A 26,908-nucleotide genomic window follows, 5' to 3' on the forward strand; every position below is an offset into this window, starting at 1 on the left:
GTTGACGAAAAAAATTTTGTTGTAGAAGTAGCTTTATACTTCTGTCCGTTTTTAGTTGACTAATTTCAGATTATTCAGATACTTATTAGGATTCGTCCACACTTTATTATTAAACTGGTTGTGAGCGCGGGAAGTAGAACCAATTTTTAAATAAAACTATTTTTATCATAAATATTATTTATATTTATAAATATAAATTTATACATCTTTTGTTTTTTTATTATTGTGCATTGAAAGTTAATTAAAAAAAGTATACATTTTTATATATCACTAACATTTAATATATCTTCAATTTGTACAACATTTTATACAAAAAAAAATTTCACACTTTAAAAATGCAATAGAAGTTTAAATAATTCATACTTAAACTATAAAAAACATGTTAAATGAAAAAAATAAAACAGTTAATCTCGTATATAACATTTTGTGACCATTTTTCTATATTAAGTATATTACAAATATTTATAATTCTATTCATCTTATTGATATCACATATAACAACAGATTATCTAACAATTATTATTAACAAAATGATAATTTTCCAATATGGACCCATCACTTTTTTTACCAATTAATTATTTAACATCTGATACCTACACAATTTTTAAACGTTAACAAGATTTTTAAAAGTAATACCTATTTTTAACTTTAAAATTTAATAAATATTCTATTTGAAAATTTAAATACTACACATTTTTTTACCTTTAAAAATATAAAAAATAAAACAAAAACCATTTACATAATATTAAATAATAAATCGTTAACAGCATAATATTTTTTAAATACTACATTTTTTTTTTTGGAGAATAATGTAGTATTTTGGAAGTTTACTTTTTGGAAATTTCTTTTTAGAATATAAATAATTATACCTTAATAACCAATTAGATAATAAATAGCTTACTTTTTTTAATAAAAACTTTGAGCATATGTACTTATGAAAGTGTTGTGATGGCAGGAGCAGAATTTTGCAGCTTCTCCATGGATGCTGCCAATTTTTCTTTTCTGCGATCCAAAATTAATTTAATTATATACAATATAATTAAAGGAATAGGTGTCATTATTGCACAGGAGACAGGAGCGACTGAAATTGATAAAGAAAAAATAAGATAAATCCTAAATCGTATATTAGTAAAATAAAAAACTTACCTGTTGTAAGATCTGCTTCTGGTTGCTCAAGGCCAAACCTTAACAGAAATATGGAAATTCCAGTGTTTTGAATTCCTGTTTCAATTGAAATGGCACGAACATCCGGACCTGGCTGCCTAAATAATAATGCCATAGAAAGACCAAGAATATATCCAAGCCATGGAAGTCCCAAGCCAGAAAGAATTATCTAATTAAAAAGAAAATTATATTTTCAATTATAGTGTAATTATAGATTCTTTTGCTGTCAAAACGTTAAATATATTTTTAAAAAAATTTAATTACCTTCCACGAGAACAATTTGAACAGATAAAGATTCGTGACGATTGCAAAAATAATGATAAATATGATTAAAATAACAGAAAATGGTTTCATAATTCGAACCATCATTTTACTAAATCTCGGCATTTTTCTTTGCAAAAGAAATCCAATTCCCAGTGGTACAACAAGAGCAATTGCATAAGTTGCAATATTTGAATATGGAACTTTTAATGTACCTCTATCAAAAATATGTTTACCCAATGTAAACAACCAAAATGGAATAAATGCTAAAACAATGAAAAGAAATATATATATATCGTCTATTAATTAGAAAAAAAATATACATTAAATTTATAATTACCAAAAGCTCCTAAAGTACATAAAGTAGTCATTGTTATTGAGAGATTTAAATTTCCGCCAAGCATTAATGTCCAAATATTCGAAGCTCCACCACTTGGACTAATACCAGTAAAAAATATTCCTAATTGCATTTCAGGATAGTCAGGAAAAAGAATATAACCAATAACATAGCTAATCTAAAAATAAAACGATAATCAAATTGCAATTCAAAAAGAGATAAGAGCAATAGCAAAAATACAATATTAATTACCAATGGCATAAAAAGAAATTGACAAATAAAACCAATTCCCGGTCCAATTGGTCTTCTTAAAGTTTTTTTACACAGATCCCAATCCATGGCACATCCAAAATTAATATATAAAATTGAAACAAGTATAGCGACACTTGCAGTGAAAATAGTATCGATTATTCTCTCTCTTCGTGTAACAATAACATTGGATTTATTTGAACTGACAATTTCCTAAGAGAAACCATCAAAAATTTAAGATAATTTTTTTAATATTGTTTTGATTATTATTTTTTAATCATTTACCTCATTGTGTTGAATGGTAATAGATATTTTCGCTTTTCCTAAAAATACACCTGTGACGTTAATAAAATCTTTCCATTCTCCATTTATTATTTTATCATAATGAAAAGTTGGAAGTTTAATAGTTGCAATATTTTCATCAGAACTTTTAGCCGTTATTTCTACTTTTGAAGTACTAGTTGCAGGTAAATCAGTGATAAATTCAACAGGTACTGTACTATCCATATGTACTTTGATTGTACTTGTATTTAGATTAATTTTCCAAGCAAAAATTCTTGTTGTTCCCAAAAGAAGAACTCCAAGGAGAAAAAACAATTTTACAGTCATTTTTCTGTAAAAAAAGGGAATTTAAAAATATAAAATTAGTAAATATTAAATCAATACAATCAATACTTTTATTTATTCACAAAAATCAAATGAATAAATTAACATAAGAGAATAATGAATATTAAACATATTTAAATATAATTGAATAATTATAAGTTTCGTCCATTTTTCCGTATGTTAAAAAAAAGAAAAAATTGACTTATGAACTTTTATAAGTGCGACACAATAATGTTTCAATTGATTATTGAATAAAAGATAATAAAAATCTTATCTTCATTATAATAAAAACAAAATTTTTTTAACAACATAATTATAGATAAAATATAATATTAATTTATAATAGGTATGTTAAAAATTGACCTGATTTAGAAAATCATGCCCTAAATTCACTAACTGCGTGTGAAAAATATATAAGAAAATCTTATATATATATACTTACTGAGATTATTTTCTGCGAATAATGATGAGGAAAAAAGATAATTTTTTGATTACATCATAAATCACTATTAGCCTTACGTAAACATTTGCAAATTTTTGAAATAATCACATGGTGAAAATTAAGAGCACACCGTACAATAAAATAAAGTATTTTGACAAAATACTGAATACATTACAATATTATAATACAGTCAAACTCTTTTAAAGGACTTTGTCATTCAATTAAACTACTGTACATTCGATACAACGATAACGTGCTGGAATTTTTGATTACATTACACCTTTAATTAACCTCTTGATTGTCGCAACATATACTATTGTTGTTTATGTGTATACAGTAGTATGTATACATTAGTATATCTTTCTCTCTCTTTATAATCTCCCTCTTTCTCTCTCTTTTTATAAAGGTGAATCCAGAATTGGAATTTGGAAGGTAGAAGATTCGAAATGTGAAATTTCTATGAATGAAGCCTTAGCCCATTGTGGACGCAACCTAAATAATTCATATTGTTTATTGTCGAGAAAGCTTTATGTTATTGACAACGCAAGCTGTTTAAAATTTTTAAATCAAGAAAAACAATAATTACAAATAATATGACATAATTACAATAATAAAAATGATGAATGAACCCGAAAGCACAACTGCTGCTTCTAAAAAAATTAGAACTATCAATAAAGAAGCAGTTCATCAAATATGTTCCGGCCAGGTAAATAAAATTTTGCAAATAAAAAGTTCTAATTTGTTATATATTTAATATTGTGCGTATAATTTGTTTTATTAAGAATTTAAATAGAAATTTTAAATATTTTCTAGGTGGTTTTTGATCTTGCAACTGCTGTAAAAGAATTGGTAGAAAATAGTTTGGATAGTGGTGCTACAATTATTGAAGTTAAACTTACAGATTATGGAAAATCAAATATTACAATTTGTGACAATGGTTCAGGAGTTTTGGAAAGCGACTTTGAAGAATTATGTATTTATTATTAATCTTTCTAATTATTTAAAAATTTTCTTCTTTTATCCAAAAAGATAAGTCTAGTCTTGTGTCTATTTATTTTACAGGTCTGAAGCATCATACGTCGAAATTGAAAAATTTTACAGATCTCATGAGCATTGGTACTTTTGGTTTTCGAGGTGAAGCATTAAGTTCATTGTGTGCTCTTGGAGATGTTACTATTATCACAAAACATTCAACTAGTGAGCATACTTTTAAACTTACGTTTGACAGAAATGGAATACTAATTAATAAAGAAGAAAGTCCTCCAAAGGATGGTACAACTGTTCACGTAAAAAATATTTTTAAAACCCTACCGGTTAGATTAAAAGAATTTGAAAGGAATATCAAAAAAGAATTTGCACGTGTTATTCAAGTATTATACAGTTATTGTCTAGTCTCTGTCGGTGTTAAAATAAAATTCACCAATTCTGTGGGAAATAAACCTCAAAATCTTATAGTATCAACAAATAAAACAAATAAAGTTCTCGAAAATGTCAAATCGGTATTTGGTATTAAAGCCATAGATGGTTTAATAGAAATTATAATGGAATCTCCTAATGAAGAAATTTTAGAAAAATATAAATTGCCATTAGATATTCAGGTTGATTTCACATGGGAATTTTATGTAAGCAGTTGTAATCATACTTCAGGTCGTTCTTGTCCTGACAGACAATTTCTTTATGTAAATGGTCGACCTTGTGATCTTTTAAAAGTCAGCAGGCTCATCAATCAAACATATCATAATTACAATAATAAACAATATCCATTTGTTTTTCTTAATTTAAAACTAAAACAAGAGTGTGCTGACGTTAATGTCACTCCAGATAAAAGAAAAGTATTTTTCACTCAAGAACAATTGATTTTTGCTACAATCAAAATGAATATAACAAGAGAATGGGATAAAGCACAAAAAATATTTACTCTCTTAACTGATAGTAGTTTAATAAAAAAGGAAAAAAGTAAAAGAAACATTTCACCTGTCAAAGATTTTTATCCAATGCCAAAGAGACAATTTTTAAATTTAAACAGAGAGGAGAGAAATTTAAATGATTTTAATATTACGAAACAAAATAAGAAGAATGAAGAAAACCAATTAGAAGAAAAAAAGAAAGTAATTGATGTAAAAGAATTAGAGATAATTGTAGTAAGAAATTCAACAACTATGAAAATGAATACTAATTTGAAAAGAATTCAATTAAAATTACAAGGGCAAAAAAAAGTAGAATCAAATGAAAAAAAACAAAAAAGAATGAAATATAAAACACAACTTACTGAAAAAAATGAAGATGCTGAAAAGGAACTTGAAAAAGAATTAACAATGGAATCTTTTGTAAATGTAATAACGTTTTTTTTATTTAGAAATTATTTAAAAATGTTTAATTAATTGTAATTTTTTTTTATTTCAGATGCAAATTATAGGACAATTTAATTTAGGATTCATAGTGGCTAAACTTGACTCCGATTTATTTATCATTGATCAACATGCCAGTGATGAGAAATTTCAATTTGAAAAATTAAGCAATGAAACTAAATTAAAAACACAAATATTAATTGCTCCGAAACTTTTAAATCTTGCAACTCTAAATGAAGGAATTTTAATTGACAATCAGAGTATCTTTGAAGATAATGGATTTTCATTTATAATAAATTCTGAAGGTAAATATATATTTCTATTTTCTAAATGGTAATTTCAGAAATAATTATCCAGACTTATACGAATTTTTAAAATTCTCAGTCAACATGATTATTTCTGAACAAGTTTATTATAATTCTGATAGGATTTGATTATAAATTTTACAAATTGCTACGGTAAACTGTTGCTTTATTAAAATAGTAATCCTATCAGAATTATCTATAGATTATTAAATATACGTGAAGGGTGTTTATATTTAAACGAAAATAATCAGCTAACCAGGGTCATCGAGTAAAATTAACTGGAATGCCAGTTAGTGGTGGATGGCAATTTGATGAACGTGACATTGAGGAATTAATTTTTATGATTAAAGAGGAAGGTCATAGAGATAGTGGAATTTCACAAATACCACGACCAAGTAGAATAAGAGATATGTTGGCTTCAAGAGCATGCCGAAGCGCAATTATGATTGGAAAAACTCTAAATTTAATTGAAATGCGTAAAATTATAAATCAAATGTCAACAATGAAAAATCCTTGGAATTGTCCACATGGTAGACCAACAATAAGACATTTATTTTCCCTCTGCTTTCTAAAATGATGAATAAATTGCAAAAATAATAATTTAAATGTAAATATTTTCATCGTCTTATCAAGTGATTTTTATAAAAAATTTTAATAAATTAATTATAAAATTAATTATACTTGAAAATAATTTACTGAAATCATTCTAAATTACATTTTTGTAAATTTACAATAATCGCAAAGAATTTTTATTTATTGAAAAATTCTATATTGAAATAACAGAGGTTGTATGTTTAGAATTTCAAATTTCGTGCATTTATTAGCGCCACCAAACGAGAATTTTTCAAGATACTAACTAACCTTAACTTACTTTTAAACCACGTGCAGTGACAGTTGTGGTTGTTTCAAAAGTGAAAATTAATAATTTTTATTTATTGTTTTTAATGATTTTAAATATTTAATATTAAGAATGTCTACTTGTAGAATTCACAACGTTAGATTTTATAATCTAGAACCAAAAGCAGTAACATGTTTGTGTTATGGTCAGGATGTTAAGAAGTTAGCACTCACGAGGTTAGTTTTCAAAAATTTTGTTCTTTTAATTCTTAAAAAATTCTAAATTAAGAATGTTTTTTTATTTTATTATTTGTGAAAGATAATAATAACAAATGTTTAATGTTTATTTTACACAACAGAAAATTACTGGTTTTTATAAGTTATAAATTTTTTATGTTGAAATTTTACATTTTTTTTTTTAATTATAAATCTTTTCCCTTTGTTAATATATTTTAAAGAATTGACACGTTTTTATCCTAAGGGAATATTTAGATTCGACATGTGTTGAATTAAATTTCCATTATTGAATTGTTTTACTTTTTTTTTTAGAGATGACAACACTATAGAGATATGGCACGTGGAAAATGCGCCTTTTATTTTATCAACAATTCCAGGACATTGTGACTATTCAATAGAAGCAATTCTCTGGGTTGGTTCACGTCTATTTTCGACTGGTCTCCGTGGAATGATTGTAGAATATGATTTAATAAAATTAGGCTCAAAATATGAAATAGCTGTAACTGGAGGTGCTGCATGGTGTATGGACGTTAATCGTGATAAAACACGAATGGCAATTGGTACAGAAGATGGTTATATAAATACATTTTTCATAACATCGGATTCTTTACTTTATGAAAGAATTTTCGATAAGCAGAAAGGAAGAATTCTCTGTTTAAAATGGGATAATTCAGGTGATATGATATTTACTGGATCTTCCGATACAGTGAGAGTTTGGAATTCAATAACTGGACATGCAATTCATAAAATGACGACATCGAGAAAAGAAGCGAAAAAGGAAACTATTGTCTGGTGTTTAGAAGTGACTGATGAAAATACAATTGTCTCAGGTGATTCTCGTGGTGTTATTTGTATATGGGATCCTAATGTTGGTACATTAATTGAATCATACGAAAGTCATACGGCCGATATTCTTGCTCTTAGTATGTCAAACGATATGAATATGTTTTATTGTGCGGGTGTTGATCCTGTTATTAGAATTTTTTCAAAAGTCATTTCTAAAGGTAGAACACAATGGGTACGAGGTACTGAGAGACGATTACATGTACACGATGTTCGAGCATTAATTGAAGCTAATGGAAAATTATATTCAGCTGGTGTTGATGGTTATTTGGCACAATCGAGTTATCCGCCTAAATTTCTTGTTAAATATCCACCATTATTGCAAACGCCTTGCGTGAGTGTGTGTAAAAAATCACGATGCATTCTCTTAAGATATAGTAATTTTCTAGAATTATGGCGATTGGGTGAGAGTAAAAATTCACAAGATTTAGTGCCAATTGGTACTTTACATCAATTGAAAGAGGAGCCTGTTAAATTACTCACGTTAAAAACAAAAGATGAGGAAAATATTGTCACTTGTGCTGTGAATAAAACATCGAAAATTATTGTCTACTCAACTGATAGTCATTTGAGAATTTTTAATTTTGACGTTGTCGATGGAAATGCCAGTTTGTGTAGAAATGATACGGATGTTCCATTAAATAAGGTACAAAAAATTCTCTTCAGTCCGGATTCAAAACGAATTGTAACTATTGATAACAATGGTAATGTAAATACTGTAACATTTTATGAGATTGAAAAGAAAAGTCGATTAAGATATTTTGGTGCATTTCAAACTGATAGTGAATTTATTCATCGTGTTGGATTAGTTTGCTTCTCACCAGATAGAAGATATCTCATTTGCTCTGATGAGAGTCGAATCGTCGTTTATCACGTGGATGGAGATCTCACGAGGGAATCACTTAAACCCTGGTCATTACCTAAATACAGTTGTCCTGTTACTGCTATGTCTGTTCAAGAAGATACTCTCAATTTAGTTGTCGTCTATGCCGATCACAAGGTGAGATTTTTTTCATTTTTACAAAACCTTAAAATTTTTATATTTAAAAATATTTGAAATTACAAAAATTTTAATTAATTCGAAAGATTATTTTATTTTTTTGTTTCATTAAAAAAGGTTTATTTTAATAATAAAATTTTCTTCATAAAGTTATGTAATTCATTTTTATGAAATATGTAGCGTCGTAAAACAGATACATCAGTCTGATGAGATCGGTGATAAAGATTCATAATATCTATCCAGGTACAATTTCATCTTATACGAAGAAAACCTCCAACAAAATTACTTCCTTAATCTTCCCATCTAGATTATCTCTTTAGAGAGGATGAATTAAAAACTATAAAGCGTTGCGCTTTCATTTCTCGATGATCATATTAAATTTTCTCTATTTATCGTCGTTGGTCATTAAAAAAAAATTATTAAAACTTTAATGCGCTATTAGAGAAAAATCCAACTTTATATAAGACAACATTGATCCCTTTTATCCCCACCTTATGGATTTTTATTTGGAAATTATTTTGACAATATAAAATTCTATGATTTATGATAAATTAAAAAAGGCAATTTTTATAATTTTATTTAAATTTCTAAAAAATACTTAATGATAAAAATACACGTAAATTATTTTAATTTTCAAATCCCATCCACTTAGCCCTTGGAATTCTGATCATGTTGATATTAATTATTCCTTTCACGTCATCATGTTTTACTGCTTTCCAAGAAATGGTCACTGATTTAAAAATATTTCTTCGAGAGACATTTAAAATAATTCACAAAATTTAATTTTTCAATTTTATTTTTTTTGCAGATTATTGAATACAACATTCCATCTCGAAAGTATACGGAATTTTCCAAGAATTTACAAAATTGTCTACCATTACAATGGCTTTCGAGACCCTTTCCAATCACCAATATAATTTTTAATCCTAAAAATGAAAATGTTATAATTATGCATGACGATACTTCAGTTTTTGTTCTCAATAAAAAGAATGAATTGCCTAATAATAAGGTGAAAATTGCAAAATTAGAAAATGGTGATTCACGAGATGACTCAAATTCTGGTCTTAGTACACAGTCTCATCATATGTTTCAAATCATTAAAAAATATAAGGTAAAGAATGTATTTTATTTACTAATAAATTTTGAAAATAAAATTAATATCAAGTTTATAAATTAAATAATTTACAATTTTAATTGATATTTTAGCATTTGGTCCATTTGGATTGGTTGAATGATGAAGAAATGGTTGCTGTAGAGGTTAATCCGATATCATTGACTGAAAAATTGCCACCAACTTTAAAGAAAAAGAGTTTTGGCATTTAAATAATAATTCATAAAGAAAATATCAAAGAGGAAACAAATACTGCTACAATGTAAAAAAATGTGAATATCAAGAATTAATAAAGCGCGCTACTCCATTATTGAAAGATTTGGATTTTATGGAGTAACGTTGTAAATATAATTTGAGTTCATCCAAGAATGATAAATCTTTGTTTTACAACTCGAAATTCATCAGACTTCAATGGTGGTTCAATTGTTGTTATTGGCGATACATAAAATGGACCAAGAAATTCCAAATTATTTTCCGAAATTGACGATCTCCAACCAATGACTGCTGAACTTGTTTTTGGAATTGGTGCCGATGATTGTAAAGAAATAGGAGATTTTTTCATGAAATTTGCCGATATTTTTCTCTCAAATGTATTACATGGGAGTCCTGCTTTTTTGCATTCTTCAACAAGTACCTGCGGTCAATGACACACGAATAAAATTCGTATGCAGTGTCCCAAACGAAACACAACGAATACGAATCGTGGTTACCAACCTGCTTAAAATATTCTCCACTTAGGTAATTGTATTTTTTCAACCAATCCTCTTGTGTCTTCTTCTCTCGATTTATCACTTCTTTACTTGATATATTTGTGAAAAAAGAAATTTATAAGATATCAAAAAAAAATATATAAGTTTTTATACTTTTGATTTTTTTTATAATATTAATTTTTGTAGATAATTTAATTTTTCATTGAGAGATTACATTATTTTTTCAATTTTAAAAGTTTATCTAACTTTGTGGATAAAAGAAAAGAAAATCGAAGAATGTACAGATTTATAGTTTTATAATTAAGAATATCGATATAAGAGATAGAAATTTTATATTTAAAAATTAATTTCAATAATCAATAAAAATTAAGATAAAAGTAAATTTTATGAAAAATTTAATTTAGAAAATACGTCAAAAAAAAAATGTAATTTATTACCGAATATTGTCGAGGGTGACAGGACCCTCGGTAAAATATCCTCTTTTCTCACGTCGATCCTGTCGTCTTGGTTCTTTTTTCGCTAATTTTTCCTCCCCAACGCATTCTCGTTTCTCCGTGAATCCCATTGAAATTTTGTTCGTAATTATCACTTAGATTTAAAAAAAAAAAAGACAAGAAACCTGTTTTGTTCTTTTGAGGTGAAAAGAATGAGAACGAGGTTTGAGTTTAGTACATCAACCGCGTCTGTTTGCTCGATAAAGCTGCGGAAGTCTTGGTTGCTATATACATATATAGAGAGACGAAGAAGGAAACCTTGCCCTCAAAAAGGGTCTTCTCACTGGAAGTAGATTAATTCAACGGAACTCGATGTCTCGCGGGCAAAGAAAGTACAAACTCAGACAGCAGGAGAGTTATAGAGCTTTTAAGCAACCAGTGCGAAAGACGCTTCACCATCCATCTCTCTTAACGCGAGGATGGAAGAGACTCCTCCATGCATCATTTGGTAAAAAAAAATTCCCTTTTTCTTTATGAATAAATTATTATTGTCTCTAATCATTTTTTATTTAAAAAGAATTGAAATTTTAAAAGAAAGAATTTTTAATATATTGTTTTTCTCTACAGAATTGAAAATTGGAAATAAAAACATTGTTTTATGAGAAGAAAATACTTTTTGAGAAGCAATGAACTCTGCAGAAAATAATCAGTCAACGATACAGTGCGCCCTCGTCTTTATAGGAATGTTGGAGTTTCGTCTCTGTATCCTTTGGATGTGTAATCGCGCGCAAGCGTGATTCAAGTTACGAAGCAAGGATAAATTGGAGACAGAGTTTGAATTCAGAGAGGAGGCGAGATTACGACTTATCTGCACCCGAGACCAGTTGGAGGCGAAGTTTCTGTAACTTACATCGCTTAAAGCGTCAGCCCGTTTAGTCGTCGTCTCTCTCTTCTCTCCCCGCTGCACCCTTCATCAAATTCTCATCTTCATTCCTTTCTCACTCGCCTAGGGCTTTTGATAAATGACTGATTCCTTTAAGGGAATTACGCCTCCTTCAATCTCGCTTAAGAGGTCACGTTACCAGGATTACCCCTCTATCCTAATGTTTAACAGATCTTTTAACAAAGAGAATTTCTCTTTTTTTTCTTTTTTAATTCCCTAAAGTTACAAAAAAGCGAAACGAGACTCATGAAAATACTAATTAGTCGAATGCGAATCAAAATTCATAATTTTTATTCAGCTGAATATTAATATTAAGTTTTAATTGTTATTAAACAATTTTTATTTATAGGAAATTTTATTAAACTGAATTTCTATTTAGCAGAATTTCTATAGATTTGAAAATTTTATTAAATCAAATTTCTTTTGGAACAAATTAAATAAAAATTAAATTGTTGAGAAAATTTGGCTAAATTGGATATTATAAATTTTTGAGATATTGATTTTTTGTATTTTAAATTCGCAAGTGTTTAAATTTTTTGTTATAATCTTGGAAAATTGCCGGAGTGTTGAAAAAAATTTGATGGAGTGAAAAAGTGTTGGGAGAGTTTTCTATGGACAAGGACTGAGTTTTTCTTTTCTTTTATTTTTTTTTTTGAAGGATGAGAGAATCTTAAAAGGTAGAAAAAGAGACGATTGTATACCGAAAGGTATCTGTATATATAGTCGGTGTGTAGTTGAAGGAGAGGATGTAGTTGCGATGAGGTGTGCTGTAAATTACAAGCGTAGTGCCGAACCACACTATGGTCTTTCTCGTTGAAGGCGCATGAGTGTCTAGACGAAGTTTGTGTGAGCTAGACATGCTCCAGGTTCAGTCAGCCAGGCACCCGACCAACCAACCAACGAACCAGCCGGGCTGGGCTCTAGGCTAGACACATCGACCATATTCTCTCTGTCTTTGTCGTTCTGAGAGCTCGACTATAACTATCGGCTTTACTTCTGTCCTTCTTCATCCCCCAAATGCGTCTCTTATTCGTTCCATTCGGCAGCGGCGCGTCATGAGATGCAAATCCCCAATAGTAGTCGAGAGAGAGAGAACCGCATTTTCTCTTAAAAAAAAAGAATAAAAAGAATTTTTGCCTATCTTTGCTGTACCATTTTGATACTCATCATAATGTGTCCGCAATTGTCATATTCAGATTACGTATAAAAAATAATATTTGGAACATTATAAAATTTTTTACATTTTTATCTAATTTTTTAATCTCTTTTTTCCAATCATACAAGATAATATACTAAATAGCATTTTAGTTAGTAATTTTTAATTTTTAAGGTAAAAAATGTCTATACTTAATAAATTTTTATTTTACAATTATTTTACAAATTATAAAATTAATTTAAAAAAGAATGTTCTTTTATACTTTATTATTTTATATTACATATTTTTAAAAATAATATTTCTTTTTTTTCCTATTATTATTATCATCTATGTTATTTCGATAAATTCGAAATTAATTTTTATTGTTACTTTATTATATTTATTATTTAAAAAAAATTTTATTAGGTATTAAATAAATTCATCGAAATACCATTTACAAAAATTATATCGATAAGGTAATTATAATAACCATTATTTTTATTAATAATTAATATTATTATTTAAAAAATTAAAATTGATTGAAAAACTATTTAACTTAATTAATCAATTACTGCTTATTAATTAAGTTACTTTTTAGAATAGGAATTAATTAATAATATTATATTAATAAGGTAATTATAATAATTATTATTTCTATTAATAAATAATATTAATTAAAAAAATAAAATTTATTGAAAAAGCTATTAAACATAATCAATTACTGCATGTTAATTAATTTACTATTTAGAATAGTAATTCTATTATATCAATGTCATTATAATAACCATTATTTTTATTAATAATTAATATTACTTAAAAAATTAAAATTGATTGAATAATCTCTTAAACTTAATTATAATTAATTAATGTATTATTATTAGTTAATTAATATTCTTTTTTAATTTTTATTGATTTATTTTAATTAAATTAAACATTGTTTAAATCTGTGTGGGTAAATTTTGAATTATTAATATTTGCCGCGAAAAGTGCCAACATTGGTAACCCTGCTAACTAAAATTACGTTTCCTGTAATTCTCATATAATTTTCCATATTTTCAACAAAAAATGACACAATTTACTAAAATAATTGGATTATAAGATTATTTATTTAGTTTCTGTTCGTTAATTTATTGTAATAAAAGAATTAAATGAATATTATAGAAAAAATTTTTTACAAGGTTGGCCAACCTGCCGGCTCACAGTCATTCCATGGAGCAGTGTTAGCGTCGATAGTGTGTTTTAGTCGCTCTTCATTTTTAACTAATTATCGTATATTTTTAGCATCTTTTTGCATCAATCTATATTATTTATTGAATAAAACATAGTTGTAAACAATATTATCGTAAAATTTTATGTAGAAATGTGAAATTCGAGACATAATCGTAATTTTATTGCTGGGAAAAATCGGCGCTTGACAAATTCAATATGGCGTCTCCTGAGTGTTAACGATATTTTGGAGCTCCTGTTTTACAACAAATAATGGTAAATATTTCCACTTTTATCGATTAAATTATAAATATTTCTTAATAAATAGCAGTTTTAAACAATATTTTATAAAAATTTTGTGATATATTGTGTTTTTTATTGCTTATATCAGTATTTGCAAAGCATTGCATAGATTTTTTGTCAATGTCGAGTTGCTTATTTTTATCATTTTTGGTACAATTTATTTTAGTATTGTGAAATACTGTATATGAGTCGTAAATATGATAAAAGTTTAGATAATTTTAACAATCGACAAATTAAAGATGGCGTCGCGATTGTGAAAAATTCAGCAATAATTCCCATTTCTCCCGCCATTTTTCACTTCCATATGCTTTATGTAGTGTCCGACAGATGTCGCATGATGTTAATTCTAATAAATTTGTTGCCGAAGCTCATTTGACGTGAATAAATAATAAGTTATTAATGTAATATTAATTAATTAATCAATATTATTAAATTTTTTTTTGTTTTTCTTTATAGGTGACTCGTGTGAAAATGAATAAGTGTTTGGAAACATGGGAAAATCATCGATGAAGCGCAGAGTGTTCAAGGTAAATCACTTCTAATCTTTATAAAATTGCATCTACAAGGTAAATCATTAATTTCTTATTTTATTTTATGAAAATTTTCATTATTTAAAATATTTGAATTATTTTATTTTTTGGTTTATTCGACCAAACGTAATAAAAAAAAAAAATGGAAAAATTTTCTCATATTAAAAAAATGAGAAAATTTTTTCACATCGAAAAAATGATAATTGACAATCGTAAAAATCCATATGCAAATTATGAATAATTATTATTTCGAGGATTTTTATTGAGTTTTAAATATTTTTTTATTTATAAAAATGAATTTATTATTTAAGAAGTAAAAGAAAAAGTGAATAGAAATCATAAAAATGATTAATTCTCTGAAAGCGATTTTGAGGTTATGCAAGTTCATCAACTCAAAAAATTCGGGAATAATTTGAGTTTATAAAGAAATATCCTTATAAAAATTATGAATAATTATTGTTTCGAGGATATTTATATAAATTTAAATAATTTTTTATTTAAAAAAAAAAAAAAATTAATTGAATTCTCTGAAAACAATTTTGAGGTTATAAAAGTATATTAACTCAAAAAATTCGGGATTTGACTATAGAAAATATTTTTCTACAATCTTTTTTTGGGGGGAAAATGGTCTTAAAAATGAATGCGTGTTTGTAGCTTTTACTAATTTTAATTTCTTCTTTACAAAAATATTCTTTATAAAAGGATTTCTTTTTTATATAATTTTTCATGTGTAGTGATCAAAAGAATCTTGTTCAGCATCCGTGACTTTTTTCACCTTCCAAGTTATATCAACGCATACATATACACTTTCATTTCTCTTTCTCAAACGTTTTTCACCTCTAGTTGCCGGGTTTCTTGTGGCGTCGTTTTAATCGTCTGACTGCAATGCATAAATCCCCGTTAAATAATACGGTAGTTAACGTTGCCATTAAGCCGTTCGAGATACCACAAAAGGGGTATGAGGGAGGTAGGTTTGCCACTCGCAAAGTCTGTATTTATCGGTTCCCGTCGCGACAGAATCCAGGAAATATGGTTCAATTCTCTCGCGCTTTGGAAACTAGCGGAGTATACTCGCGCACTGATTGGCCAATTACTATTATCTCAGTATATAAATTCCCTTGAAAATTATCAGGAAAAAAATATATTAAGTCAAAAATTTAGATTTTATCTCTAAAAAAAAAATATTTTTCATTTTTTTATCTCCTCTATAATTTTTGAATTCAGAAAATTATATTTTGAAAAAAATGCACCCCTCAAATAATTTAGAAAATTGATGAAATTATAAAATTTCGAGGCATAAGCTCGTTAATAACAATTTCCTACTGAAAATTCTATAATGGTAAAAGTTTTTAATCTACGTCACTCCACGCAAAATTAACTGTAAGTGAATATCGGCTGGTCTATACCAACGAATGAGTTTACCAAACTGTGAAAGTACGCTTAGGAAATGAGTAAAATCATGGGGTTGACGAAAAGGGCGATGAAACTGTTACGCGTGACCGAGTAATTTCGAGGGTGCGGACAAAAGTTAATTTCTCTTGACGATGCGTGCTCAAAGTTCGTATATATATACACACGAGGTCTGACGATCAAACACTTTGATCAAATTCATGTACCAGAATGCTCGCATGCATCAAATGTCAATGAGTCATCGATGTGACAGGGAAAAAGGGATTATTATTAAAATCGGATTAATTTTAAATTGAAATTATTTTTACAATATTTTTATTTAATTTAAAATCATATAAAATCTAAGTACATAAATACAAGATTAAACATTTTTATTTTTTTTTTTCATTTTTCTTGGTAAAAAAAAGTGAATTGTTTTTAAAAGCACTTTTGAATTATGGCAAAATGGATTTATACGAGGTGTCTTATATAAAGAGATTACGACAATTTGAGGAGGGGGGGGGGGGGTGGTTTAAGAATGAATATAAAGGCAGTAAAGTGGAAAAGAAGATAACAATGTAGGCGGAGAAAAAAAATGAATAAAGCGTAGTCCCTATTAGTCAAAAACGTTTCTTATTGCTTCGTGAATTAAAATGAATGAGGTGCTCTGTCTGCGCTATAATTTTATAGACATTGCCGAAAAATCTGATGAAAATTGCGTGTTTTAAAGTAAAATAATTTGTATTCTACAAAAAAAATTTTTATAATTGTTTAAAATCGATTTATTAAAACAATTTTGTCTAATAAATTATAATATAAAAAAATGTGATTTTCGAAAGATTTTGGCACACTGAAAAAAAATTTATTCGATTCAAATAATCTTTATTATCAAATAAATGTTTATTTGTAACAAATAATTATTATTTGAGATGGTATTTGTTTCAAATACAAAAATTATTGGTTCAAATACAATTTATTTAGTTTAAATAAAAATTACTTGGTTTAAGTAAATATTTATTTGATAATAGGGTCAAAGTAATCAAGTATTTGAATCAAATAAATTTTTTTTTTCAGTAAGTACAAAATAAATAAAAATATATTTTAATTAATTCAAAAAGACATTGTCATGAAGAAAAATTTTCCGTCCGTGTAATGAATACAGACCCAGTTTTAATTTTTATGAATTAACTATATACAGGGGTTGAGTCAAAGGTGCTGAACGTAAAGTAAAACGAAAAAAAAAATAAAGAAAAAGCTTTCTATGATCAAATTCCATTGGGTTTGGTTACCGTGAATGTCGGAGGCTCCGTAATCTGCCACCTCCCAGTGCCGGGTCGCGCCAACCCCTTGATCTGAACCGCCCCCGCGGTTGCCACCCCCCCCACCCCCAGCAACGAGGTCGTCTAGTCCTCGTCTGGTCTAGCCACTCTGGATTTTTGTTTTGTCTGCTTGGTCGCCATGTTTGATGCACTCGTTGCTATCACAGACGATCAACAGAATTGTAATGCTTTTTCTGTCTTTTAAAAGGAGTATTTTCACCAAAGTCTTGTAATAATTAAAAAGTAATTATTTGTCTACTTAGCGGAGTTGAGAATAAAAATTATTGTTCTCTATTTCTGATTTTTTTTAGAAAATTTTGTTTTTGATTGGAATTTTGAGGGTTTTTTTTCTATTCTTATGCCAGAAATAGTTTTGAATAATTATTCGTTTCTCCGAAAAAAATATTTTTTTTTTTTGAAAATTAAATTACATTTCAATGAAAACGTAGATCGAGGGTCATCCTCTTAATGCTTTGCGGTATATTTTTTTCATGGGTGATTTGACGGATGTTGCAAGGGTGCAACACTGTATTAACTTTTCTAAAACGATTATGTAATATAGATTGTAGATCAATCAATGTCAAAATGCAACAATTTCCTTTACAAAATGCAAATATAACTACTGAATTTTCATCGTATTCAATATTTACACTTGCGATTTGATATCGAAGAATTTTTCGTCAAATATTTACATTTTATAACGACACTTTTGCAATCTTGATATTTATTAGATCTTTTTTTCAAGTCTAATTTTTTTGGTTAGAAAATTTGTTTAACTATATTTTTGATTAAAATAATTTTTATTTAAATGAAATAATAACCAAGATATATATTTAGTCGAGATAACCTTTATCATTGATAATTCGAGAGAATTTTTGTACTATTTCAACTGCTGAAGAACATCTAAAAACATCCACGTTAGTTTCACCTTCTGACATTACTTCTGTAAAATCTTCTATATTTTCACTATTAGCATGTACACCGGGATAAAAAATTAATCCAGTGACAACTGAATGCACTCCCCTTATTCTCATTGCTTCATTTATTTCTTCCATTGTCGGTGCTTTTGTTTTACAACCTATTTTCTCCATTGTTTTTGTTAATATTGTCAAATAAATTTCAAGAAAATATTCATATTTATTTTCTTTTATTTCTAATTCAGGACACATTGAAAAAAAATGCTGTAAATCAATAGCAGGTGAGGTGTACATCACTAATTGAAAATCGATCTGAAAAAAGACATTCATTTTCAACAATTTTTTTAATTAGGAATTATTTTTTTTCAATTGCACTTTAGGGTTTAATTTTTTATATTATTTACCATGCGTGCATCAATGGAATCTTCTTTTTCATTATCATGATGCATCATAACATTATTAATCCAAAAGTCACCATGATTTAATACACAAAATTCATCATCACGATGTTTAAATGCAGAAATAACTTTTGTCTCTAAATTATCAATTAATTTTTTCAATTTACAAGCAATTTTTTGATATTCTTCTTCTTCTTTCCATTTTTCTGCAATATTTTTACTTATACTTATCAATGAATTTTTTATAAATTTGAAAAAACCTTCTGGAAATATTTCCCATGCGCAAATATTGTCATAGCGTTGTAATAATTTGGGTTCCTGTAAAGATAATTTTAAAAAAAAATTCTTAAACTCTTTTAATATATATTTTTTTAATATGTTTATGTTAAAATATATTTTGAAATTTCTTACCGTTTCGGCAATAAGGACTGATCCTGCATGAAATTTAGCCATTTTTTCAATAACTTTATGACACTGTTGAAAATTTAGACCCTTGAGTTTATTTTCAATAATATATCCTGATCTTACGAGATCTTCCATGACTATATAATTTGAATCATCATCAGTGTAATAAAAATGAGGAGCAATTGAACATTGAACGTAATTTTCAATTTTTGTCAATATATTTTTAAAAACATTTGATTCAATACTAAATGCTTTATTTATAGTTTCTGATAGTGATACATTGTCAAGTTTCATTTTAAATATTAAACTCGTCTCTTCAATTGTATTTATATTGTCGTGTTCATTGTTGGTATACTTAATAAATATTCTATAAATTTTACTAAGAAAATTATCACCTTTAGAAGTAGCCAATTCTTTTGAAACTTCCAATACTTTTATTTTGTTATTTTTCTTATATGATTGTAGAATACGTTCATAGAAAGATTTATCATCACATACATTCATGATTTTCTCGAAATTGAATTTTTTAAAAAATATTTCTCGTTATTTTTACTATTATTAAAAAAAATTCTATGAAAAATGTCACTTTTTATCTGAAAATATATTTTAATTTTTATGATAGCAGAATAAAATAACCTAAAAATGAATTTAACTGGTAATTATTTGTTTTTAAGTAAATGAAATAGTACGAAATTCTATTTCTTTATAAAGAAATAGAAAATATTTTATAAATTACCTTTAATGAATTTGATTTATTTGAGAATAATTTGGTTATGAATTTACGTAAAAAGTAGACCGTGGTTTTTATCTTAGTTTGAGGAATTGGGTATATATATATCTATAGCTGAATACATATTTGGTGACGTCATTTATCATTATGGAGGTTAACTGGAGTACAATAATTTTACATCAAGTATCTTTAAAAAATACTATTATTTATTGTTTTACAGATTAGTTAAATTCATAAATTTTGTTTTAGAAAATTATTTCCAAGTAAAATTTAAAATACAACTGATTTAATTATGTGAATTAAAATTTAATTAAAATCATAATGATAATTCGGAAAAATGGATTTTAAATTTAATTTGAAATGGATATTGATATTTTATTGAAACATAAATTATTGAGTTTTTTTTTCAAAAATTAATAAAGATATAAATGAACTAAAATGAAAAAAATTTAACATTCAAGATAACCTTTGTCATTGATAATTCGAGAAAATTTTCGAATTATATTGACAGCTAATGGATATTTAAAAAGATCGAGTTTAGTTTCGCCTTCTGACATTACATCTACAAAGTCTTCTATATCTTCTTTATCAGCTTGTAATCGGGGATAAAAAATTATTCCCGTGACAATTGAATGAACTCCTCTTTTTTTCATTGATTCTTCTAATTCTTGTTTAGTAGGTGGTTTTGTTTTACAACCTATTTTCTCCATTGTTTTTGTTAATGTTGCCAGATATTTTTCAAGAAAGTATTCATCTTTATCTCCTTTTATTAACATTTCCGGACACATTGCTAAAAAGTGTGATAAATCGATAGCAGGTGATGTGTAGGTTACTAATTGAAAATCAACCTGAAAAAAATTTTATAATTTAAATTTTTAACTTAATGATTAGTTTTTGCTATGAATATAGTACAATTTAAAAAAAAGCAATTTTAGGATATTTTTTATTCTAAATATGGAATTGTAATTTAACATTAATTTTTTTTTACCATTCGTGCATCGGTGGTTTCTCCTTTTTCATTTGTTTGTAGCATTACATTATTAATCCAAAAGTCACCATGATTTAATACACAAAATTCACTATCGCTATGTTTAAAAACAGAAAGTACTTTTGTCTCGAAATTATTAGACATTTTTTTTAATTTACAAGCAATTTTTTGATATTCATCTTCTTTAAATTTTTCCTCAATTTGTTTGCTTATTGTTATCAATGAATCGGTCATAAATTTATAGAAAGTTTTTGGAAAAACGTCCCATGGGCAAATTTGATCATAACATTGTAATAATTCAGGCTCCTAAAATTAATTTTTAATTAAAAATAAAAACAAATAAAAATTGTATTTTTTTTCAATATAATATTTTGAAATTTCTTACCGTTTCGGCAATTCGTACTGATCCTGCGTGAAATTTAGCCATTTTTTCAATAGCTTTTAGACACTGCTGAAACGTTAGACCTTTTGATTTATCTTGAATAGCGTATCTTAAACGTCCGAGATCTTCCATAACTATATAATTTGAATTTTCATTAACTTCATAAAGAAATGGACCAATTGAACAGTCAGTGTATTTTTCAATTTTTGAAAGTATATTTTTAAAAACATTTGATTCAGTATAAAATACTTCGTCAATAGCTTCTGCTCCAATTGAAAGATTGGCAAGTTTGATTTTTAAAATTATACTTGTTTCCTCGTTTATTTTTGCGTTACCATTTTTACTGTTTGTGTACTTGATAAAAATTCGGTAAATTTCACTTAAAAAATTATCCCCTTTAGATGTAGCCAATTCTTTTGATAATTCCAATACTTTTATTTTTTTGTTCTTTTGATGTTGTTGTAGAATACGTTCACAAAAAGATTTATTGACAATTTCGATATCCATTTCTCTTTTTGAATTTTCTACAATTATTAAAAAAAAAATTTATTTTTGAACTAAATACAATTTATTTGTATTAAAAAATATATTTATCTCAACTATTTTTGTTTCAAATAAAAATTTTATTTGGCATAAATAAAATTTATTTTGAAGCAAATAAAAATGGAAAATATTTTATCTACCTTGAATAATAGCGTTTTTCTTGCTTTACAAATTTTCTATCTGTTAAATTATTATATTTAATTAAATTATTTTATTCCGAATATTTAGAAACAATCAATTTTATAGTTGAAGTATTACTGAAACTCTTCTTGACGGATAACTGTATGTAGAGTGATTGTTTCATTGCTTCAGTCAAACTAATCTATCTCCCTCTACTCAGATAATTGACACTTTTTTTTATCACTTATATACTTTCTTTTTTTTAATTTATTTCATATTCAAATGTCACAGATTGTAAAATCTTTGTTTGGAAATAAAATAATTTAAAAATATTTTTTAAAAAAATGTGTAAAAAATAACATTTACAAAAAAAAAATTGCTGGTCCCATAAAAATGTAAAGATTTAGTATCGAACTTAATTAGGTAACTTGAATTTTTTAATTTTAATGAGTTGCGCATCATAGTTTACTATTTGTGTATTGCAGGAATCTGTATTGAAATTTTACATAAAAGTTAGTATTAAAAAGACGAGAAATTTTATTATTAAAGTATTATTTATTAAATTTTAATGTAAATTATTCATTTATTAAAAAGTGACAAATACTGACAGTTTTCCAAAAATTTTTCTATCAATAAATTTTGAATGTAGAAATTTATAATATTTTCAAAATTTTAATTGATAATAATTTTCACTAATTCAAATTTTTTTTTCTTTAAAATTAAGTTGGAATAAATTTTTGTTTTTTACAAATTTATATAGTAAAATACATTTTGATTCAAAAAGAATTATTATTATTATTTATATTATTATTTACATTATTATTACATAACAGAAATTTAAAATTACTTGTATACTTGACATAAATCAATTTAGGACTTTTTATTTTGCAATTATTCATCTGATTAGATCAAGATTTGATATCAGTTAATAATAGTGCATCTATTTAATTAGCTTTGGAACAATAAATTACATAATATCACAATGTCAACATATCATTAAAATTCATTAATAAAACAACAACAAAAAAATGTTAAATTTATGAATAATAATTTTTTACTACTAATTTATTATAAAATATATTAATATATCGATATTTGATTTGTTACTCAAAATTAGTTAACAATGTATAAAAATGGAATCTTTTCATTAATTTATATATTATTTAAAATTTGCATAAATTATTAAAAAATTATATTCTATTAAAAATTCAATGATCCTATAATAATAAAATTTCTAGTCAAAATATCCTTTATGTAAATAAAGTTTTGACATTTTTTCTACTGTTTCCACTGCTGCAGGTACATCAAAGACGTTTAAATCGAGTGTAGTTTCATCAATTTTATTTGTTAATATGCCTGGTGTGTAGATCAATCCAGTTAAAATTGAATAAATTCTTCGCTTATAAATGGAACTTTTAAGTTGTTCCATCGTTGGAGCATTTGTTTTGCAACCTATTTTTTTCATTGTTTTTGTCAATATTGTTAAATAAATCTCTAAAAATTCTTCATCTTTTACTCCCTTTAATTCAAATTCTGGACACATTGCCAAAAAGTGTTGTACATCAATCGCTGGCGATGTGTAAGATACTATCTGATAATCAACCTGTAACAATTTTTCGTTTCAAATTTTATCTTTCTGGTTTTCTTTTGTATGAATTATTAAATTGTTAAAAATAAGTGTTATTGAATAGTTAGCTATATCTTACTAAGATTACATCACTTGGTTTGCCATCTTTATTATTTTTAAGCATCACGTTATTCACCCACAAGTCACCATGATTTAATACGCAGAATTCATCAGCATCATGTTTAAAGGCTGCAATTAATTTATCCTTTATTTGGTCAATTAAATTCCTTAATTTTGACGCGATAATCTGGTATTCTTTGTCCTTCCACATCTTTTCAATATTGTCACTTAAATTGATTAGAGAATTTTTCACAAAATTAAAGTAATCATCTGCCAATTGTTGATGATTAGAGATACTATCGAAATTTTCCAGTAAATTTGGTTCCTGTAGTAAAATTTTCAAACTTCATCATACAAATAAAAAGATATTAACTTGTTTTATAAAAAAAAAGAAAAAATTGTTCTTATTGCTCCAAAATGTTTTGAGAATTATATTTAATAAATAGTTGAAAAATATATATACGTATATATATTTACTTTTTCATAAAGGGCAACAGATCCAGCATGAAATTTCGCTACTTTTTCAATAATTTTGAGACAATGTTCATAAGAAACACCTTTGAGTTTATTTCCCATTGCATATCCTTCTCTTCCAAGGTCTTCCATAATTATATATTGTTCATTTTCATTTGAAAGATAATGAAATGGTGCAATTGAGCAGCCAATATATTTTTCAATTTTTGGAAGTAATTTTTCAAAAACATATATTTCATTTTTAAAAAAGTGACTTGTACTTATTTCTCCAAATACAAATTTATCAGTTTTTGATTTAACAATTAAACTAATTTCTTCATTTGCTTTAAATTTTCCATTGTCTTTATTGTATTTTACAATGACTCTGTAAATATTGCTTAAATAATTATCACCTTTAGCAGTGGCTAAATTTTGGCTTACTTCCAAGACTTTTATTTTATTATTCTTTTCATGTGTTTGTAAAATTTTCTCAAAGAATGACTCGTCCATGTCAATTGCCGTCATCAATAAATAATTATATAAGTACGTTTTTCCGCTTTGTTACGTAATTGGATGTTTTATCTATACTTTCAAGATCAAGTTTATATGCTATTAACAATAATAGGTATTAATAAAAATTTTTGAATATCCGCAATAGGGACTTAAATAAATTTTATAAAAATTAATTCTATAAAATACAATTAATTCATTTCAGTTATCTTTATGAATTAGTTAAATTTAATGCAGAATCTTACTTTTAAAATGAATATATTAATGTTTTTTTTTAATTTTTCTAAAAAATAATTAATGCAACGAACATTGGAATATTTTTATTATAAAATGAAAATGATATTTAGTGTCTATTTTGAAATAATTAAATAATTAAAAATTAATGAAATATAGAGAAATTTACATAATATATATTTTATAATTATTAAATTTTTTAAAATAGTAAATTTTTGGATTTGGCAAATTACTTTAAAGGAATTTTACTTACTTATGTCGTACGATTTAATTTTCTCACGTTATTATTGTCTTTTAATATCGTGATATAGCATGACATTGAAACTATTTTCTATTTCATTACCTGGAAGTGTAAGCTTGAGCATTCAAAGTAACACTGAAGTCACTGTTTGCAACTAGGTATCTATAAATGACCTATCTTTATCCTGAAAACTATGCTGTCATCCTATTTAAATGAAAAAAGTGTATTGAAAAAAAACAAGTAGTTTTATTCCTGGATTTTTCATTGCAATCATATAGTGGAAAATCGCTGATAAAATATATCTGGTATGATGTTTTTCCTCTCGTAAAACTTGGTTATTTTTTTGCTTGAAAATTGTCATCTGCTGTCCAAATTCATGTACTATTGTTTTTTTTTTATCTTTTTTTAATTGTCACAGCTATTTTGTGTTTCATAATTGTTTTTATGATTTTAAAATCGATACTTTATGTAATGTGCATTATCTTTAAATCTTATTATATAAATTATCTATACTTTTTTTTTATTTTATATAGAAACAAAATTATTAATGAATTTGAATTGTTATTTTATTAGGCTCGATAATCAGTTTAAAAAAATGTTATATAAAGAAAGAAAAAAAAACTTTATTTAAAATATTCATTAGCCATAGAATCGAGATTTTATAATCTATAAAGAAAAATTCTGTGACTTTTTCACTTTCGAGGAAAAGAAAAATAGTCTCGAACCTCATTGCAGATAAATATATAAGTTTGGAAAAGTTTCGATCTAACCAAAAGTAGGTGTGCAACCTTTCAGCTGCGGGCTGCAATGCAATCTTCTCTTCGTCTGAAAAGTTCTTGCCCGTCCGAGAAATGCGATGGTCTCGTGGATGGTTTTCGTGAAGCTGAGTTCAAAAAAAAAAAAAAAAAGAAAAGAGACGTGGGTGGGGTGAGGTGGCATGGCGTCAGGACGTGTATTATTTACCAAGCGGAAAAGCCTAGACTTTACTCTTCGGTATACCGAGGCACAAACTCTCCGTGTTGAGTTTCAAGTATCACTTGAGATGTGGCACACACGAAACATGAAAAGCTCTCACATCTCGTAAACATGCAGATCAACGCTTTTACAACCATTCAAAAAAAAATGTTTCGTTTAGGATAAATATTATCGTATCTATTAAAAATGTGTTTTTATAATTTTTAATATATTTGAAAATATTTGAGTAACAATTTATATTAAAGGAAAGATTGTATTTAAAATACTTTCTTGTTCTTTGTTATTAGCATAGACAGAAAAAAAACATATTAAAATTGTTTATAAAAGAGCAGAATTATAATTACTTGCATGAAATATGAGAAAAATAATAATAATAAGAAAGGAAAGAAATTTTTATATGAAAGGAAACCCGGAAGGTGGGCAGACGTTCGCGGTCGTAGCATTTTAATAGGTTTACACCATAGTGCACCGGAAAAAGAGAGAGAGAGAGCAAAGGTTGAAAGTACGAGTTAAAAAGTCACAGAAACAAAATAAAGTCAACACGACACATCACTCTCTGAATTTCGGGTTTTACGATGTCGCGACGGTCATGCATATTCACACGTGTGGTATTTTG

At 26.4% G+C, this 26,908-nt stretch overlaps 7 protein-coding genes across 11 annotated transcripts; 2 read left to right on the forward strand and 5 right to left on the reverse strand.

The window, feature by feature from the left end:
• Window positions 1-287: 287 nt before the first annotated feature.
• On the reverse strand, window positions 288-3,034 carry LOC127283402 (ileal sodium/bile acid cotransporter). The gene is made up of 7 exons (XM_051308242.1): window positions 3,000-3,034; window positions 2,297-2,624; window positions 2,015-2,224; window positions 1,766-1,940; window positions 1,429-1,691; window positions 1,147-1,333; window positions 288-1,081 (listed from the first exon to the last, which is right to left on the reverse strand). The coding sequence occupies exons 2-7, from the start codon at window positions 2,618-2,620 to the stop codon at window positions 933-935; spliced, it is 1,308 nt and encodes a 435-aa protein (XP_051164199.1). The 5' UTR covers window positions 2,621-2,624; window positions 3,000-3,034; the 3' UTR covers window positions 288-932.
• A 508-nt stretch (window positions 3,035-3,542) lies between these two features.
• On the forward strand, window positions 3,543-6,387 carry LOC127283400 (mismatch repair endonuclease PMS2-like). Its single transcript, XM_051308240.1, has 5 exons — window positions 3,543-3,765; window positions 3,873-4,032; window positions 4,122-5,392; window positions 5,463-5,712; window positions 5,964-6,387. Exons 1-5 carry the CDS (start codon window positions 3,676-3,678, stop codon window positions 6,287-6,289), a joined length of 2,097 nt encoding a protein of 698 aa, XP_051164197.1. The 5' UTR covers window positions 3,543-3,675; the 3' UTR covers window positions 6,290-6,387.
• A 180-nt stretch (window positions 6,388-6,567) lies between these two features.
• LOC127283401 (U3 small nucleolar RNA-associated protein 4 homolog) lies at window positions 6,568-10,050 on the forward strand. The gene is made up of 4 exons (XM_051308241.1): window positions 6,568-6,786; window positions 7,099-8,629; window positions 9,438-9,740; window positions 9,836-10,050. Exons 1-4 carry the CDS (start codon window positions 6,683-6,685, stop codon window positions 9,950-9,952), a joined length of 2,055 nt encoding a protein of 684 aa, XP_051164198.1. The 5' UTR covers window positions 6,568-6,682; the 3' UTR covers window positions 9,953-10,050.
• A 48-nt stretch (window positions 10,051-10,098) lies between these two features.
• On the reverse strand, window positions 10,099-11,015 carry LOC127283160 (uncharacterized). Its single transcript, XM_051307851.1, has 3 exons — window positions 10,888-11,015; window positions 10,455-10,539; window positions 10,099-10,374 (listed from the first exon to the last, which is right to left on the reverse strand). The coding sequence occupies exons 1-3, from the start codon at window positions 11,013-11,015 to the stop codon at window positions 10,099-10,101; spliced, it is 489 nt and encodes a 162-aa protein (XP_051163808.1).
• A 6,414-nt stretch (window positions 11,016-17,429) lies between these two features.
• Window positions 17,430-20,248, reverse strand: LOC127283493 (uncharacterized). Of its 2 annotated transcripts, none has more exons than XM_051308423.1 (4): window positions 20,166-20,248; window positions 19,436-20,022; window positions 19,031-19,342; window positions 17,430-18,938 (listed from the first exon to the last, which is right to left on the reverse strand). In XM_051308423.1, the coding sequence occupies exons 2-4, from the start codon at window positions 19,931-19,933 to the stop codon at window positions 18,543-18,545; spliced, it is 1,206 nt and encodes a 401-aa protein (XP_051164380.1). In that variant the 5' UTR covers window positions 19,934-20,022; window positions 20,166-20,248; the 3' UTR covers window positions 17,430-18,542. The 2 variants fall into 2 exon arrangements, with proteins under 2 accessions (XP_051164380.1, XP_051164379.1); XM_051308422.1 differs by having other exon boundaries at window positions 19,436-20,065; window positions 20,166-20,230.
• Window positions 20,249-20,343: 95 nt separating this feature from the next.
• Window positions 20,344-22,549, reverse strand: LOC127283492 (uncharacterized). The gene is made up of 4 exons (XM_051308421.1): window positions 22,213-22,549; window positions 21,533-22,053; window positions 21,148-21,453; window positions 20,344-21,007 (listed from the first exon to the last, which is right to left on the reverse strand). Exons 2-4 carry the CDS (start codon window positions 22,034-22,036, stop codon window positions 20,609-20,611), a joined length of 1,209 nt encoding a protein of 402 aa, XP_051164378.1. The 5' UTR covers window positions 22,037-22,053; window positions 22,213-22,549; the 3' UTR covers window positions 20,344-20,608.
• A 495-nt stretch (window positions 22,550-23,044) lies between these two features.
• Window positions 23,045-25,486, reverse strand: LOC127283494 (uncharacterized). 4 transcript variants are annotated; one of them, XM_051308427.1, is made up of 4 exons: window positions 25,330-25,486; window positions 24,357-24,941; window positions 23,908-24,204; window positions 23,045-23,795 (listed from the first exon to the last, which is right to left on the reverse strand). In XM_051308427.1, the coding sequence occupies exons 2-4, from the start codon at window positions 24,855-24,857 to the stop codon at window positions 23,427-23,429; spliced, it is 1,167 nt and encodes a 388-aa protein (XP_051164384.1). In that variant the 5' UTR covers window positions 24,858-24,941; window positions 25,330-25,486; the 3' UTR covers window positions 23,045-23,426. The 4 variants fall into 4 exon arrangements, with proteins under 4 accessions (XP_051164384.1, XP_051164382.1, XP_051164383.1 ...); XM_051308425.1 differs by having other exon boundaries at window positions 23,050-23,795; window positions 23,899-24,204; window positions 24,357-24,914; window positions 25,330-25,476; XM_051308426.1 differs by having other exon boundaries at window positions 23,050-23,795; window positions 23,899-24,204; window positions 24,357-24,919; window positions 25,330-25,476.
• Between the last annotated feature and the right edge of the window lie 1,422 nt (window positions 25,487-26,908).

This window comes from Leptopilina boulardi, unplaced genomic scaffold (genome assembly GCF_019393585.1).
Source record: "Leptopilina boulardi isolate dan_hultmark-lab unplaced genomic scaffold, ZJU_Lbou_2.1 LbouV2_31, whole genome shotgun sequence".
NCBI classification, from domain to species: Eukaryota; Metazoa; Arthropoda; class Insecta; order Hymenoptera; family Figitidae; genus Leptopilina; species Leptopilina boulardi.

Excerpts from the sequence above, each read along its gene's own strand:
- LOC127283402 (XM_051308242.1), bottom strand. The coding sequence starts at position 2,620 with ATGACTGTAAAATTGTTTTTTCTCCTTGGAGTTCTTCTTTTGGGAACA. Across the intron at positions 1,941-2,014 it reads AATTTCTTTTTATGCCATTG|ATTAGCTATGTTATTGGTTA; the intron begins GTAATTAATATT and ends TTTTATTTTTAG. Across the intron at positions 1,082-1,146 it reads AGAAGCAGATCTTACAACAG|TCGCTCCTGTCTCCTGTGCA; the intron begins GTAAGTTTTTTA and ends TATCAATTTCAG.
- LOC127283400 (XM_051308240.1), top strand. The coding sequence starts at position 3,676 with ATGATGAATGAACCCGAAAGCACAACTGCTGCTTCTAAAAAAATTAGA. Across the intron at positions 5,393-5,462 it reads CAATGGAATCTTTTGTAAAT|ATGCAAATTATAGGACAATT; the intron begins GTAATAACGTTT and ends TTTTTATTTCAG. Across the intron at positions 5,713-5,963 it reads ATTTATAATAAATTCTGAAG|CTAACCAGGGTCATCGAGTA; the intron begins GTAAATATATAT and ends GAAAATAATCAG.
- LOC127283401 (XM_051308241.1), top strand. The coding sequence starts at position 6,683 with ATGTCTACTTGTAGAATTCACAACGTTAGATTTTATAATCTAGAACCA. Across the intron at positions 6,787-7,098 it reads AAGAAGTTAGCACTCACGAG|AGATGACAACACTATAGAGA; the intron begins GTTAGTTTTCAA and ends TTTTTTTTTTAG. Across the intron at positions 9,741-9,835 it reads AAATCATTAAAAAATATAAG|CATTTGGTCCATTTGGATTG; the intron begins GTAAAGAATGTA and ends TTGATATTTTAG.
- LOC127283160 (XM_051307851.1), bottom strand. The coding sequence starts at position 11,015 with ATGGGATTCACGGAGAAACGAGAATGCGTTGGGGAGGAAAAATTAGCG. Across the intron at positions 10,540-10,887 it reads GTCACCCTCGACAATATTCG|TAAAGAAGTGATAAATCGAG; the intron begins GTAATAAATTAC and ends AAATATATCAAG. Across the intron at positions 10,375-10,454 it reads GTGGAGAATATTTTAAGCAG|GTACTTGTTGAAGAATGCAA; the intron begins GTTGGTAACCAC and ends CATTGACCGCAG.
- LOC127283493 (XM_051308423.1), bottom strand. The coding sequence starts at position 19,933 with ATGAATGTATGTGATGATAAATCTTTCTATGAACGTATTCTACAATCA. Across the intron at positions 19,343-19,435 it reads CAGTCCTTATTGCCGAAACG|GAACCCAAATTATTACAACG; the intron begins GTAAGAAATTTC and ends TTATCTTTACAG. Across the intron at positions 18,939-19,030 it reads ATTCCATTGATGCACGCATG|ATCGATTTTCAATTAGTGAT; the intron begins GTAAATAATATA and ends GTCTTTTTTCAG.
- LOC127283492 (XM_051308421.1), bottom strand. The coding sequence starts at position 22,036 with ATGGATATCGAAATTGTCAATAAATCTTTTTGTGAACGTATTCTACAA. Across the intron at positions 21,454-21,532 it reads CAGTACGAATTGCCGAAACG|GAGCCTGAATTATTACAATG; the intron begins GTAAGAAATTTC and ends AATTAATTTTAG. Across the intron at positions 21,008-21,147 it reads AAACCACCGATGCACGAATG|GTTGATTTTCAATTAGTAAC; the intron begins GTAAAAAAAAAT and ends AATTTTTTTCAG.
- LOC127283494 (XM_051308425.1), bottom strand. The coding sequence starts at position 24,857 with ATGACGGCAATTGACATGGACGAGTCATTCTTTGAGAAAATTTTACAA. Across the intron at positions 24,205-24,356 it reads CTGTTGCCCTTTATGAAAAA|GAACCAAATTTACTGGAAAA; the intron begins GTAAATATATAT and ends ATTTTACTACAG. Across the intron at positions 23,796-23,898 it reads AACCAAGTGATGTAATCTTA|GTTGATTATCAGATAGTATC; the intron begins GTAAGATATAGC and ends AAATTGTTACAG.